At 39.1% G+C, this 13,337-nt stretch overlaps 2 protein-coding genes across 2 annotated transcripts in view; one reads left to right on the forward strand and one right to left on the reverse strand.

The window, feature by feature from the left end:
• The window catches only part of fancm (FA complementation group M), a 37,461-nt gene that overhangs the window by 19,614 nt on the left and 4,510 nt on the right, over nt 1–13,337 (reverse strand).
• soul3 (heme-binding protein soul3) lies at nt 1,162–12,651 on the forward strand. The gene is made up of 5 exons (XM_034563259.1): nt 1,162–1,759; nt 8,464–8,558; nt 10,130–10,271; nt 10,417–10,600; nt 10,756–12,651. The coding sequence occupies exons 1-5, from the start codon at nt 1,525–1,527 to the stop codon at nt 10,925–10,927; spliced, it is 828 nt and encodes a 275-aa protein (XP_034419150.1). The 5' UTR covers nt 1,162–1,524; the 3' UTR covers nt 10,928–12,651.

A 13,337-nucleotide genomic window follows, 5' to 3' on the forward strand; every position in this document is an offset into this window, starting at 1 on the left:
TGTTTTGCATGTGTGTATTTAAATGAGAGGATGTCCTCTCTACGTGCAAGTTGAAGAGTGAAACATAGTGGTCGGCTGTTGCAGTGACACAGATCAGAGGAAATCCTGCTTAGTCTGTCCCGAGCACACAAGTTCAAGTTTGTTTATTATCCTCCAGAGGGTGGACATTTTTGTTTACCCTCTCCCACAGTTAAAGACACATTATTAAAATAAAGAAAAATATGTATTTAAAATGCATTTTCATCCCTCTTTTTTTAAGGTCTTCTGGACGTTGTGTCCACATAGCTCATTGTGTGTTTGAAGTATGTTGCCATGAGTCTGTATTCTCTCTCCCATTACATTTACAGAGGCAGTTATCGCTGGCATGCAGACACATGTATGCACACACTCTCCCACACTCGGTGTCCTGTTGTTGAGACATTCATCAATGTCTTAAAGGGTCGGGATGCAAGTGAAAACATGTGTTCAAGCAAGCGGGGGTCACTACACAGGGTGTGAGGCTACATATAAATGAGCAACTTTAGTCACTGTGACTGAAACCAAAAAGAGAGCACCGTTTATTACAATACAATAGACCAGAAAAACAGCGTCTAGTCTAGTTATCGGTTTAACGATTAGTCGGTTAAAAGACAAAGTTGATTATTAACTATTATGAACTATTTCGATAACTAATTGAGGATTTAATTTATTTGTAAAAACAAAAAACAAATACCAATCCATACAATAATGTCTGCTTTTATCCATTTGTAATGCTAATTGAATATCTTTGGGCTTTGGTCAGAGCAACAACTACAAAATGCTATTTTTCCTTTGGGGTCTTCTGGTGGACGGGTTACATCAATTAATCAATATGTAAAGATGAATTGATAATGAAAATAATTGTTGAGTTGCAGCCATGGGCTAAAGCACACAATAAATAGACATCGGTGCTCGCATATAAAAAGTATGCAAAAATGCACTTAAAAACTACTGCTGAGATGCAGTTCGACTCCAAGGCTTTCGTTATCGTTTCCATCCTGGCCCTTTCTGGGATTCGTACTGGATGAAACGTCTGCACGCGGGTGGGGGGTCTCGGGCCTTTCTCGTCTCGTGCAGCAGGGGGAGAAGGGGGCGGTCGTAGGAGCCCGCAGCGTCACGTGCTCCGCCCTCATCTCCTGTAAACATCACATTCAACCTCGGGTTACCGCGAGAGAAGTCACTCTGCTCCGCGCGAGCGAGAGAGGGAGTCGACTTCTTTCTTGGTTTATTGGCCGAATATTAAGTCCGCGGGTGAAGGGATGCGTCTCGCTTAAAGTCCGATGTACCACGGCGAATATACACATGGTTCAATGTGCCGAGGACAGCTCCGTGGTGCCTGGTGTGTTGACCGGAAAGTAGCGGCAGCAATAATCTGGACGAGCAGCGCGCGGACGTCCGAAGGGGAAAGGACACTTTGACGAGTTTCGCAGTTTGTTTTGATTGTCCAGTCAAACCCTTCGGGGTATTTTTCCCCTCGGTGGGTAGCTGCTAGTCTGAAGAGCAGCGATGGATCCAGGTGGCTGTCAAATGAATGGCGGTGGAGGAGGAGGCGGCGGCGGCGGCGGCGGCGGCGGCGGGCCCGAAGAAACCGGGATGATCACGCTGGAGGACCTGGAGTCTTTCTCGGAAGACCAGCTTTCAGACTCGGGGAACGACGATGAGGACAAAACCATGGACGATGACCGACTGCTGCACTACTGGCAGGAAGTAGCGAGGGGACACCAAGTGGAAGTTTCTCAAGGTAAAATCAGAAAGAAATTAACACGACATGGACGAGAGACATACAACTCTGACATAATATACTAGATTATAGTCCCTCCTATTTTAGCCATGTTCTTTGAGGTGTACAGAGAAGTCAAAACAACAACAAAATAAATGTTTGGCTCCACTTCAAAGCATAGCACCAAGTACATTGACCTAATTTCCAGTGATGCATATCGATAGATACACCCAGGTCATCACATCCCCTGTGCTTGTTTCGACTAAAATGTATGTTATTAATTAAGAAATCATTATGCAAGGCCAAACACAGACAAATGCGTTTCTTAAACTTCTTGCATGGTGACGGGTTGTAATTTAAACGGCCAAACTACAGCAACAAGTTTCGTTACCTCAAGTGGGATCATTGGATCCCTAGAATTTCTGTTAGGAACCAGAAAATGAGAAGTAGTTAAATATCACTATCATAGAAGTCTAGAATACTGCAATCTCAGAAAACACCTGTGGTTTTTCTATGAATAGTTGTAAAAAGAAAAAGGAAAAAAATGGTCTATTGGGATTTGCATGGATATTTTAATATCTTCCTAGTGAAAAAACAATTGGGAACGTGCTCTGTCGCACTTAACTCTTGCACAGAAAACAAGGGATCACAAGTACAGTGAGGTGTTAGGAATACGCATTAATATTGAACTCGCATTTTTTAAGTCGGGTAATGGGCACAGATGAGGTTATCGGACATGTAATATATGAAATGTAATTTTACTTATATAGCCCAATATTACAAATTTGTCAAAAAAGAAACTTTAACCAGGTACAAAATGAAGGAATATGGTCTAAAACTAAAGCAGTAGTAGTATTGTTAATAATATAGTAATACTATAATGTGTTGTGCCCAAGTTACAAGTTCAATAGAAGAAAAATGATCAAATAGAACATATGTTATCTGTAGTTTTGTGTTGTATTTAATTGCCCAGATGGTTAAAGAAAAAAGAGAACATGACAATTTTGCAGAAATAGTGCCTTTCATGAAGTGAATGGCACTAATTTGAGTTTATTGAAATATTTGATTATTTCAACTGTAATGTAATAGGCAAAAAAATCCCATCATCACAGTATACGCACTGTTTGAAGCTGCGTCCAATGAAGAGCTTTGTTTAGCTGGGGAATGCAAAGGATAATCTGATGAATAAAATATGCGGTGATGAACACTGGCTGCTCACACAAAACCAGATGTTTTGATGTTGCACCTTTTGATTTGATTGACATTGTGTTATTGTTTTGTTTTTTTTATACAGATTTTTTTTTTAAAATATATACTGTATATATCTGTCGTAGTTAAATATTTATTTACCAGTCCTGTTTTTTTTTTTTTTGTCCTTGTTTTTAGCTGGATATCTATTTCTCTTCATTGAAAGCAAATGAAAAATTCAAAAAGAGTAAAATTCCTTGTATTTGTACACATACTTGTCCAATAACGTGCATGACTATGTTGCTAAATTGACAGAATAAAATGTATAAAATAAAATAATCTTGCATACTATAACACATTTCATGTTTATCTTAATATTCTATTGCAAACTACAAAGAACTTTCTCTGTGTGCAAGAGCTACGTAACATCTGGTTGTAAATTCTGTAGCAAAGGACAGCAAATGGTTAAAATATTTGAGTCTTTGGAACGGCAGTGTCATCTGCTCGCCTAATTCTAATGTTCTGCTTTCATCCACTAAAATGATATACAGTTTGCCATCTACCATTTGCATGATCCCATATAAATGCAATATAGAGCTCATTCTATATATACACACAATATAGTATATATTTTAAAACCATCAGCCATAAGACTGACCTGGAATTTGTATGGTAAAGTTGATTCAAAAGTACAATGCGCATGCGTTGATTGTCAGAGCGACGCGGACTCTTAATGTTTGTATGAATGGAAAGTATGTTTTTCCTAAAGCCTCGTAAAGTGTGTCCAAGCAGTCATATTACTTTGCTTGATAAACTAATTCAGGTCAACCTATCCTCACTCATCTGGCAGAGTTGTGGTTTGTGGGTCCATATATTTATGATTTATTTGGGACGCTCAAGGTTGAGCTGCTTTGCAACACCTGAACCGAAAAGATGGCCTCCAACAGACCTGCAGGGTCTGACTAAGGAATCAGGGCTTCCCCCTCAAAGTCGAACAGTCAACAAATTGGTCGTTCTTTATGCTTTTTTTTGTCATGTTTAATGACTTATGGCCAAGAAACATATGAACACGTCTTTGGTAAAGATTTAACGCTTTCTGTTTGTGTGAGTCTTTATGGACAAACTCAGTTTTACAGATCTGTCGATTAAATCAATTTAGTCGACAAAATCATATGAGTATTAGTTGACAAAGAATATCTTTGGTTGAAGACCGCCCTACAAGAGATCAACATTTTTTAATTTAATTGACACTCAAAAAGTGCAAACATTTGCCATTTGCAGTCTTTTTAAAGTGATATCACAGCTTTTGAGAGAATTAACTTGAAAGTTAAAACTATGTTTATTGTTGCGAAATCACATCAATGGGGGAAAAATGTAGTTTCAGTCATTGATATGTCCATGGGCTTATCTCCGAAGCCTATTATCATTCTAATATTTTCTCTAACAAATTGTATACTTAAATATACCTCATCAGTACCTACATTTGAGTACAACTTTTCATTTAAGTCCAGATGTGCTCACAACAACAGCAGGTTTTTCAACTCTGCAACACAGCAATAAAATGCTTTTATTTATTTTTTTAAACATACTTTATCGTCCCTCACCTTTTAGGGTCCAAAATATGAACAAAGTGAACATCAAAGCTTTCTTTTAGTTCAACCTGTGTATGGCGAATATTTGTAAAGTTTTTTTTTTAATTTTTATTTAATTTTTTTTTTTTTTTAAATGAAGCACTGTCTGTGTGACATCACCAGTTTAATATGCCTAAAAGTCCTGAGCAGTTCAACCAACGTGATTATTTTCCCCTCAACTTGTTAAAATAATTGTTCAATGATTAATAGGCAAGGAATAAAACAAGAAAATAGGAATATTTTGAGAAAAGCCAGAAGAAAATAATAACATTTTGAGAAGGAGACTTTTGGGTGCCCACTTAGAATCCAGTAACACTGACAGGCACATTCTCCCCCGGCTGCCCTCAGATTACAGCACTAGTTGAAGACTGAAATCACTTAGTGGGGCTTTCTGACTCAGAGGGGATTAGCTACCTGGCCTGTACTGGTACTGAGGTTGGGGCTGCTAAATCCTGGATTACAATACTGTTGCTAAGGACACAGGTCAAGGCCATAGTAAACTCCTTTGCCACAATTGGAATGCAGTAAAGTTGACAGGGTTGATGTTGGAGCTTGTCAGTTTTTTGATTGGCTAACATTAGCTAATGCTAAATATACAACTAGAACTCCTCTGTAGCTGCTAAATAGTTTTTTTTACAGTCATACGCTACACCTATAATGTTTAAATGGTATCCGTAGCAATGTGTGTCATATGAACAGAAATCTATGATCTGTACCATTTTACATCTTTGACTGCAGGGCTCGACAATAAGTCTTGCCCGTTTGCCGGTGGCAAGTAAAATGCCACGTCAGGCTAGTAATTACTCATCCACCAATCTGGCGCTCGCGAGAAAATGGCGGCAGGTAAAGACAAAGTTTTCAAGCAGTACAAGCAAGCTTTTCAATGACTTTGAAATCAGGAGTTTAGTTGAGTGGCGGGGTGACTGTGGGTCAGTGGTTAGCAGGTCCGTTTTTCAATCAGGGAGTTGGCGGTTCAATCCCTGCCCTAGTCAATGTGTCCTTGAGCTAGACACTTAACCCTGAATTGCTCCCTGTAGCTGTGTCTACGGTGTATGAATGTAACACGATTGTAAGTCGCTTTGGATAAAAGCGTCAGCTATATGAAATGTAATGAATAATAATGTAATAATGGCTTTCGAGAGGATGTGGGTGAACGTCCAGATATGTATTGATATTCAGTCAAGCTCTTTGCTGGAAACAAAGACAACATTATTCTCAATGGATAAAAGGAGAAGTAAAAGGAGGCCAAAAGAGCAGAACTCCTTAACTGATGCGGATACACGAAAGGCTTCTTCAAACTTGTAAACAAGGTGGAATTGATCCAAGAGCGCTCTCAAAATGAAAATGTCACTGTTTATAATGTCACATAAGTGAACCCTAAAAGAAAGGTTAGTTACAAAATTGACCATGTCTTAGTATTATTTCGTAAATAGATAATAAATGAATTGGCACACCCAAGAAACTAAAAACAAATGAAACGGGCGTGTTCTTCTGCCAAATAACAATGTACTCAATTGCATGATAATCTTTCCACCACACTAATCGGTTGAGAACATGCTGACATTTTTCTATTTTGTAAGTGTGCTCCCAACAGATGACAACAAGTATGAGCATGTTTTCTGAGGTCTGTACCCAACAATGTGCATTTCCCCTGGAAGCACGGCCAGTCAACACCTTAAAACTTCCGCTAGATGTTTAGGAATTTGTGACATTTATTTATGCCCTCCTACAAAACTCGGACATAATGTCAGGATATTATGTTCAAATTCTGTGCTAAATCCATGTCTGCTACTGCTGACATTTGAACACTTCTTGTGTCTGTTTCTTACATTGGCACAAAGTAAATGCACATACATTTAGTATATTATACATATGCTAATATAATAACAATTTGCATTGAACACCCTGTTTGGAAAGTGGTGCTACTCTGGAGTATGATGGTCTGAGAGTCTGAACCCCATGGGAAGTATTGTCGTTCATATAACAAACAGAATATCTCAATATTATGTGACGGAAAGTGAACATTGTGGAGGAGAGGTTAGTGGAACAGGAGTCAGGGTGTAAGTGGGACGTGATTACAGACCCTTATTGATTAGAAAGCTCAGGTACAACAACAAGAGCATGGTCGCTGTTCTGTGTCAACACCGAGCGGCTCTAGAGGGGCTGCTATAGAAACTGGTGATGAGTTTGCTTGGCCGTGCGTGCGTGTGGATAAACATGCAGCGGTTTAAATGTTTTCTGCCCCTCCTTTAGTCTCTGGCAGGTAAAACTTTACTACCTCAAACCTACGTGCTCATTATCCATGCTGAGACCGTCCTGCTGCTCTGTGATTTACTGTGTAACCTTGATTTCATGAGATCCTGCTGAATAGGTTTCGTAATGCCGAGAAGTACACATGCGCACACGCACGCACGCAACCACACACGTCAAAAGATCGATCACCCAAATACCACAGATCCCTTTGACCCAGTTGTCCCTCATAATATTGATTGACAACATTTGATTAAATTGGGTTCACCTTGGGCATTATTTAATCTGTCAACATGGGCATTATCATGACAGAGTGTGCTGTGTTGATCAAGGCTGTTAATGTTTAATGCAATGACAACTTAGTAGACTAGTTGCTGCTGTGGCCCACTTGTAGCATTATGCAATATGGTCCACACTGGCAAAATTATATCAACGTGCATGTAACAAAATAATCTAGAGCCAGTTTAAATTCCCATGGTTGGTTAGAAGTTGTAATTTGGCCACGGTTCCATAAGGGGGTAAACTACATTGGCACATCTTCCAAAATCCTAAACAAACTCCAATACATCCAGAACTCTGCTGCTCGCCTGCTCACCCACTCCCGTTCCCGTGATCACATCACCCCTGTTCTCCAGAGCCTTCACTGGCTCCCCGTCCCACAACGGATCCAATACAAAATCCTTCTCCTCACTCACAAAGCCTTCCATAATCAGGCCCCCTCCTACCTCACCGACCTGCTCCACCACCACACTCCATCCCGTCAGCTCCGCTCCTCTGATGCCGACCTCCTGTCCATCCCACATAGGACCAAGCACCGGACGTGGGGTGACAGAGCCTTCTCCATATCTGCCCCCTCCCTCTGGAACTCTCTCCCCAAACTCATCCCAGACTGCACTCATTCAAATCGCAAATCAAAACCCACCTGTTCAGAACTGCTTTTAATGTGTGATTGTTTTTTTTTGTTTTCTTATCAGGGTCCGAGCGACTCAAAGTCCCTATTTATTTGTTTTACCTGTATTTTAGCTATTCTTATTTATTTATTTTTTAGCTTTTAGGATGTTTTAATTATGTGAAGTGTCTTTGAGTATTATAAAAAGCGCTATATAAATTAAATGCATTATTATTATTATTATTATTATTATTATTACATTGATACATAAAATGCTGTCAAACATTGTTCAAGTTTTGGGAGAATATTTCAAAGCCATTGGCTACTGCTGTAGTCCCTCTCTATTAATACCAGTCTATATATCTGGCCTTGGGCAGCTTCACTCCATCGGCTCCAGTAAACATTACTCTCTGTGACATCCTGGCACAGTCATCTGCCCATCTGGCTGCCTTTTCTCACACAGACTACCAACATTGTAGTAGATCACTGGCAGTGAGGATGTTTTATACAGATTAGACGGGAGACTGCAAGTCTAGATGTGTTGCGAGTGGAAAACAGTTGTAATAATAATAATAATAATAATAATAATAATAATAGTACACTTTATTTATAAATCACAAAATGTTATGAGAAAAATGCAATAAGTAAAATAAAAAAACTGTAGATATAATATGTACTGTATGTATGTTGTAATTGTGTAATCAAAATGGTGTTACCCTTTCTGTTCCACCGTTTAAACTTATTAAGTGTTGTTTGTCTGTTGACAGAAATGGCGGAGCCCATCCAACAGCTAACCAGCAACAACCAAGGACGCAGTAACAGAGAAGACATCCCTTTTACACTCCTGTCACGCAAAGAGAAGGTATCTATCTGACTTCTACTACTTGGACCACAACAAATATTGTACAGGTCTATACCGACACCTTTCTATACATTTGTATGTTCTACATAAAAAGGGAAAAGCTCTTCTATGCGAGTATGGGTCAGATATTTATTTTTGACAAGATGATTGTGTTCCCCAATTAGGGTTGCAAAGGGGCGGAAAGTTTCCGGTAAATTTCCGGAAAGTTTCCACGGGAATTTTGTCTCGGGAATCTTGGGAATTTTGAAAAAAATGTGCAAAAGCATATAACAGGGAACTTAAATGTAGTTGAGAACAAGACTATGCACGCCTAGCTCAGCTGGACCCTTAATGCAGCTGGTTGGGAACATTGTCTACCAGAAACATAAACGTAAACATAAAACGTTGTTGTTTTTGAACGTCTTTGTCATCAGTGTTGCATCTGAACGTTCCAGCCCTATGCCTGGCAAGTGTGAGAGCGCCGAGTTGCGTAGAGGCCAAGAGCGGTATTGCAGACAGAGATTTCAATTATAGCTCGCAAAATATTGAAAAAAATAACTGAACTAGTTCATTTTTTGGAGCTGTGAACTTAGTTCAAAATGTTGAATTATGAACTATGAACTGAACTAGTTCATGTAGAAAGTGAACTTTCCCAACACTGTTTGTCATATAGCATATTGATTACTCGGTAAACTGAAGCCATGTTCATTTTAATACCAAGTTTATTTATATACAGTAGACTAACTTTACAGCAGTGAGGAGGACGTTGATGAGGTCAAGGAAGAAAGCATTTAGACCTGAAAGGATTCGGAAAAAACACAAAAAAAAACACCATGTTTTTGTTGTTCGATGAAAGAATAAAGTTCTACTCACAAAATGTCAAAAAAGTCATTTTTAAAAGTTGTATTATAAATGTTTGCATGCATGTCTTATGACAAGGTACATACAGTTAAATTACCCCAACATTTCCAGTTTATTCCCATTAATTCCCGTGGAAAGTTTCCAACTTTGAATATTCCCGGAATTTTGCAACCCTGTCCCCAATACAATAAGCCATTTAAAGTCCTTGGGGGGCTGTATAAATAAAGAGGGTTAATTGGTTTAACTTGAGTTAATTAGTTCATTCAAACTTGGCTAGAGACTCCGGTTAAACAAAGGACAGTCATGGGTCCCTATTCTTAGAGCAGGTCTCAGTGCCTTGTAAAAGGACAGCATGTTGACAGGAAACATGCTTCAAACAGCAGGTTACAGGTCAGAGTAAAATATATTTTATGTACGAAACAAAGACTTCTTTTCATTAATGATTTAGCTATTTAAATAATTAAAAATGTACGCAGATTGGAAGCTCTACTCTAACCGTATGTCATTTTTCTGGCTATTTAACATTAAGTGAATGACAGAGTATTTACTGTCTGTAAAACTGACTGATGCAGCTGATTAAACGGGATTCAATTTCATCATCCAACCAGAAGTTGTTACAGAACACAGTTTCATAAGATTCAATTTAACACAGTTTCATAAGATTCAATTTAACACAGTAATCACGAGTACCTACAGTTCTAACTCGCCTGTGGTCATCTGTGCTTTTTCAGTGTGGAGAGCTGCTGTGGGAAAAGCGCCATTACGAGAAGGGCCACTGGGCTTGTGTAAAAATGCGTGAGGAAACGTACGAACAGAGCATCTGCTATGGTTTCATGAAGCTGATGAGATACATCTGCCAGCAGAACTCCTTGGGTAAGTAGACCAGCAAGCAACCATAAAAAAAGGTTCTGACCTTTTATATCCACATTCTTGTCTTCATTTGTTGATGATAATCCCCAAGCCAGTATTTTTTCAGGCCAGCCTGACAGGTAATAATGACAATTGCCATTTCCTTTAGGTGACTACCTGGGCATGACACTGCCCATCGTCACAGTGGTGCGCACAGATGAGAACCATTCTGTGATATCCAATGATGTCGTTGTGGCGTATTTCCTTCCCATTGAGCATCAGGCCCAGCCCCCACAACCTAATGACAATGAGATCGCCATTGAGATCTGGCCCGCCAATACTGTATACACAAGGTCAGTAGAGAATTAACTTTTACGATTCCTAAATCAATTCCCTCTTTTCGTTTACACCGATTGACATTGATTGTTAATAATGTAATGATCAGTAGTGCTAGAACAAATTAAGACTTGATGCCTCGTGCTCATACACCACTCCCTCCTTCTTTCAGGCCCTTCACTGGTCCCACCAATGAAGTGACCATCGTTAATGAGATCAATGCCATGGCTCAGCAGCTGGACTCCCCTGGTGTGCTTGCCAATGACTCGTTCATTGTGGCCGGCTACACCAACCCAGCTCACATCAACCGTCAGAATGAGATCTGGTTCCTACAGCGTCCCTGAGGGAGAAGAAGATCGTGTTGTGCATCATCTCATCTGTGAGCCTCATAAAGACTCACATAACACTGCCGCAGCTCAGCTACAGTCTCAGGTGCAACCCAATCTTTATTTACCACCTCTGCATGAAAAGACAACCAGCCCCAGCACAGTTGGGGCCGGACATAAACTCAGCCCTTACTCCACCCTCAGTGAATATTAATTATTGTTCATTTAGATAAATCCTCATTTCACCCAAAGGAATTGAACCAAACCACTGCCATGGACACAACCCAGATGTTAAAGACACAATGAGTAGGATTTTTCGGTTGCAGTGTGTGAACACAGCATTCAAAGTTGGCCCCTCCTCCTCAACAAAACAAGGGTCACGATGCTCGCCAGTGGGTGAAAGCGGACCCCAGGTCTTTGGACCAAGCTTTGTCCACATGGCCTTTTATCTCGCTATAATTGATATTATTTTTGACAAGATCCTACTCGTTTTGCCTTTCTGGTGAAATATGACATTTAACTCCTGCTCTTACATTGACGAAAACCTTTCCTAAATACAGTGTCCTGTAGTTAAAAGTTAAAATAGTTTGAACTCTTCAAACTCTGAACACTGATTGCTGTCAGAAAAATGCAGCCGCCTTATCGTGCCCCCTTTCTGTTTATTGCACAGCTACTCTGTCTCGTCATGTTGGGTAAAGGTCAATGTACAAAAAGAAAATAATAATTTCTCTAGCTTGCTGTGGTGATTACAACTGACTGTTGATCCGCTGTTTCTTTGTCTCTGGACTAAATTATTCACTACAGGTTACGACGTGGTGCCAGTCACACTGCATAACCACTTACATGTTTCATGAGTACGTGCAATATTTACCACATGTCAACCAATCAGTTATTACAGTTGCTGAGCCACGAACCTGACCCAATCCAAGGGTCCGTTCAGCCGACCACATACAGGCCAGAACTCGTGGCTTCAACCGTGAATAAGCTCAACCCAACAGGTGACACTAGTTTAGAAAACAAACCCATCTGAACATAACATGCACATGTGCATGAATGTACAGCTGCAGGGAGGGTCAACAGGACGCACTTATACAAACCAAAAACTCACTGACATTACAGCTGAATGACAATCAAAAAGTAATTAAATGTATCCTTTTCGCTGAAGAAAAAGTGAATGCATTCCTCATTGCAAATCTATTCACACATAAGAATAGTTACTTATGTACCTCCATCTCATGCTGTTTCTACTTGCTACTCTGTGTCAGTGTTCGTGATTAAGCCTCAGACATACTGTCTTTGGATAGCTGCGGTACTGCAATTGCGCTCGATCCGGCATGTGCATTTCCCGATCCACACTCCATTTCAGTTGGTAGCGATTAATGCACCATAACGTTGTTTGCCAGAAGTTCAACTTTATTTGTCCGTTTTTGTATTCCTTTAAAGACAAATTATTAAATTTGGTTAACAGCAGATTTCCTTGAGAAACCTCTCGTCAAAACGAGCATCACTTTGTTATTTCCTTTTTTTTCTTGGCAAACCAGGTAGAGGTGCACCAACTGAACTGGATTTTGGAAGATAACTGGAGCATGCTCAGTTGTACATCCGCGGACACGGGTGGACGACATTTACTTTACGTCGGCCAAAACGGACCCTCGTGCAAATATGAATTGGCCTTTATTAATTCACATTTGTGTCTAATCGCTGCTGATTAGACACAATGCAACCAAGAAAAGATGTAGAGCGCAGAGAAAATCATTTTATTTATATATATATATATATATATATATATATATATATATATATATATATATATATATATATATATATATATATATATATATATATATATATATATATATATATATATATATATATATATATATATATATATATATATATATATATATATATATATATATATATATATATATATATATATATATATATATGCTGAATTCTGTTTTAGTGCAAACGGTTTTTAAATGGTACATCACCAATATAAGGAGAGTCTATGAAGTCAGAATGAAATATAGATCTTTATCTTCACTATTTTTTATTAAAACAAACTAATGCAATTCACCAAAAGAAAATGATACACATTAAACCAGCTAGAGTTCACCTTTTAATATAGTAATGTTAATGCTTTGGAAATGTACAGTTACTACTTGGGTGCCAGTGGAATAGGAATTGAGCTAGCCAAATCATCAGTGTGTGATTTATCACTGTGATTTACCAGGACAGGGGCATCCTATGAAATGCTTAGGCATTCTGTTATTGAGGCCTATTAAATGGGTGTAAAATTAACAGTGTGAGAAAGTTGGTTTCATCTAATTTAATCCACTTCAAATTGTAAAACAAAGAAATGAACAGTTAATAAAGTTAGTATTGGGTTGAAACGGTTGCCCAGAGCTAATGTCAGACAGTTTGG

This window comes from Cyclopterus lumpus, chromosome 22, assembly GCF_009769545.1.
Source record: "Cyclopterus lumpus isolate fCycLum1 chromosome 22, fCycLum1.pri, whole genome shotgun sequence".
Lineage (NCBI taxonomy): Eukaryota > Metazoa > Chordata > Actinopteri > Perciformes > Cyclopteridae > Cyclopterus > Cyclopterus lumpus.

What these genes read in the sequence shown, in the direction of transcription:
- soul3 (XM_034563259.1), top strand. Translation starts at nt 1,525, where the DNA reads ATGGATCCAGGTGGCTGTCAAATGAATGGCGGTGGAGGAGGAGGCGGC. An exon ending in CCAAGTGGAAGTTTCTCAAG is followed by an intron (nt 1,760 to 8,463) that starts GTAAAATCAGAA and finishes GTCTGTTGACAG; the next exon opens with AAATGGCGGAGCCCATCCAA. An exon ending in GCCAATACTGTATACACAAG is followed by an intron (nt 10,601 to 10,755) that starts GTCAGTAGAGAA and finishes TCCTTCTTTCAG; the next exon opens with GCCCTTCACTGGTCCCACCA.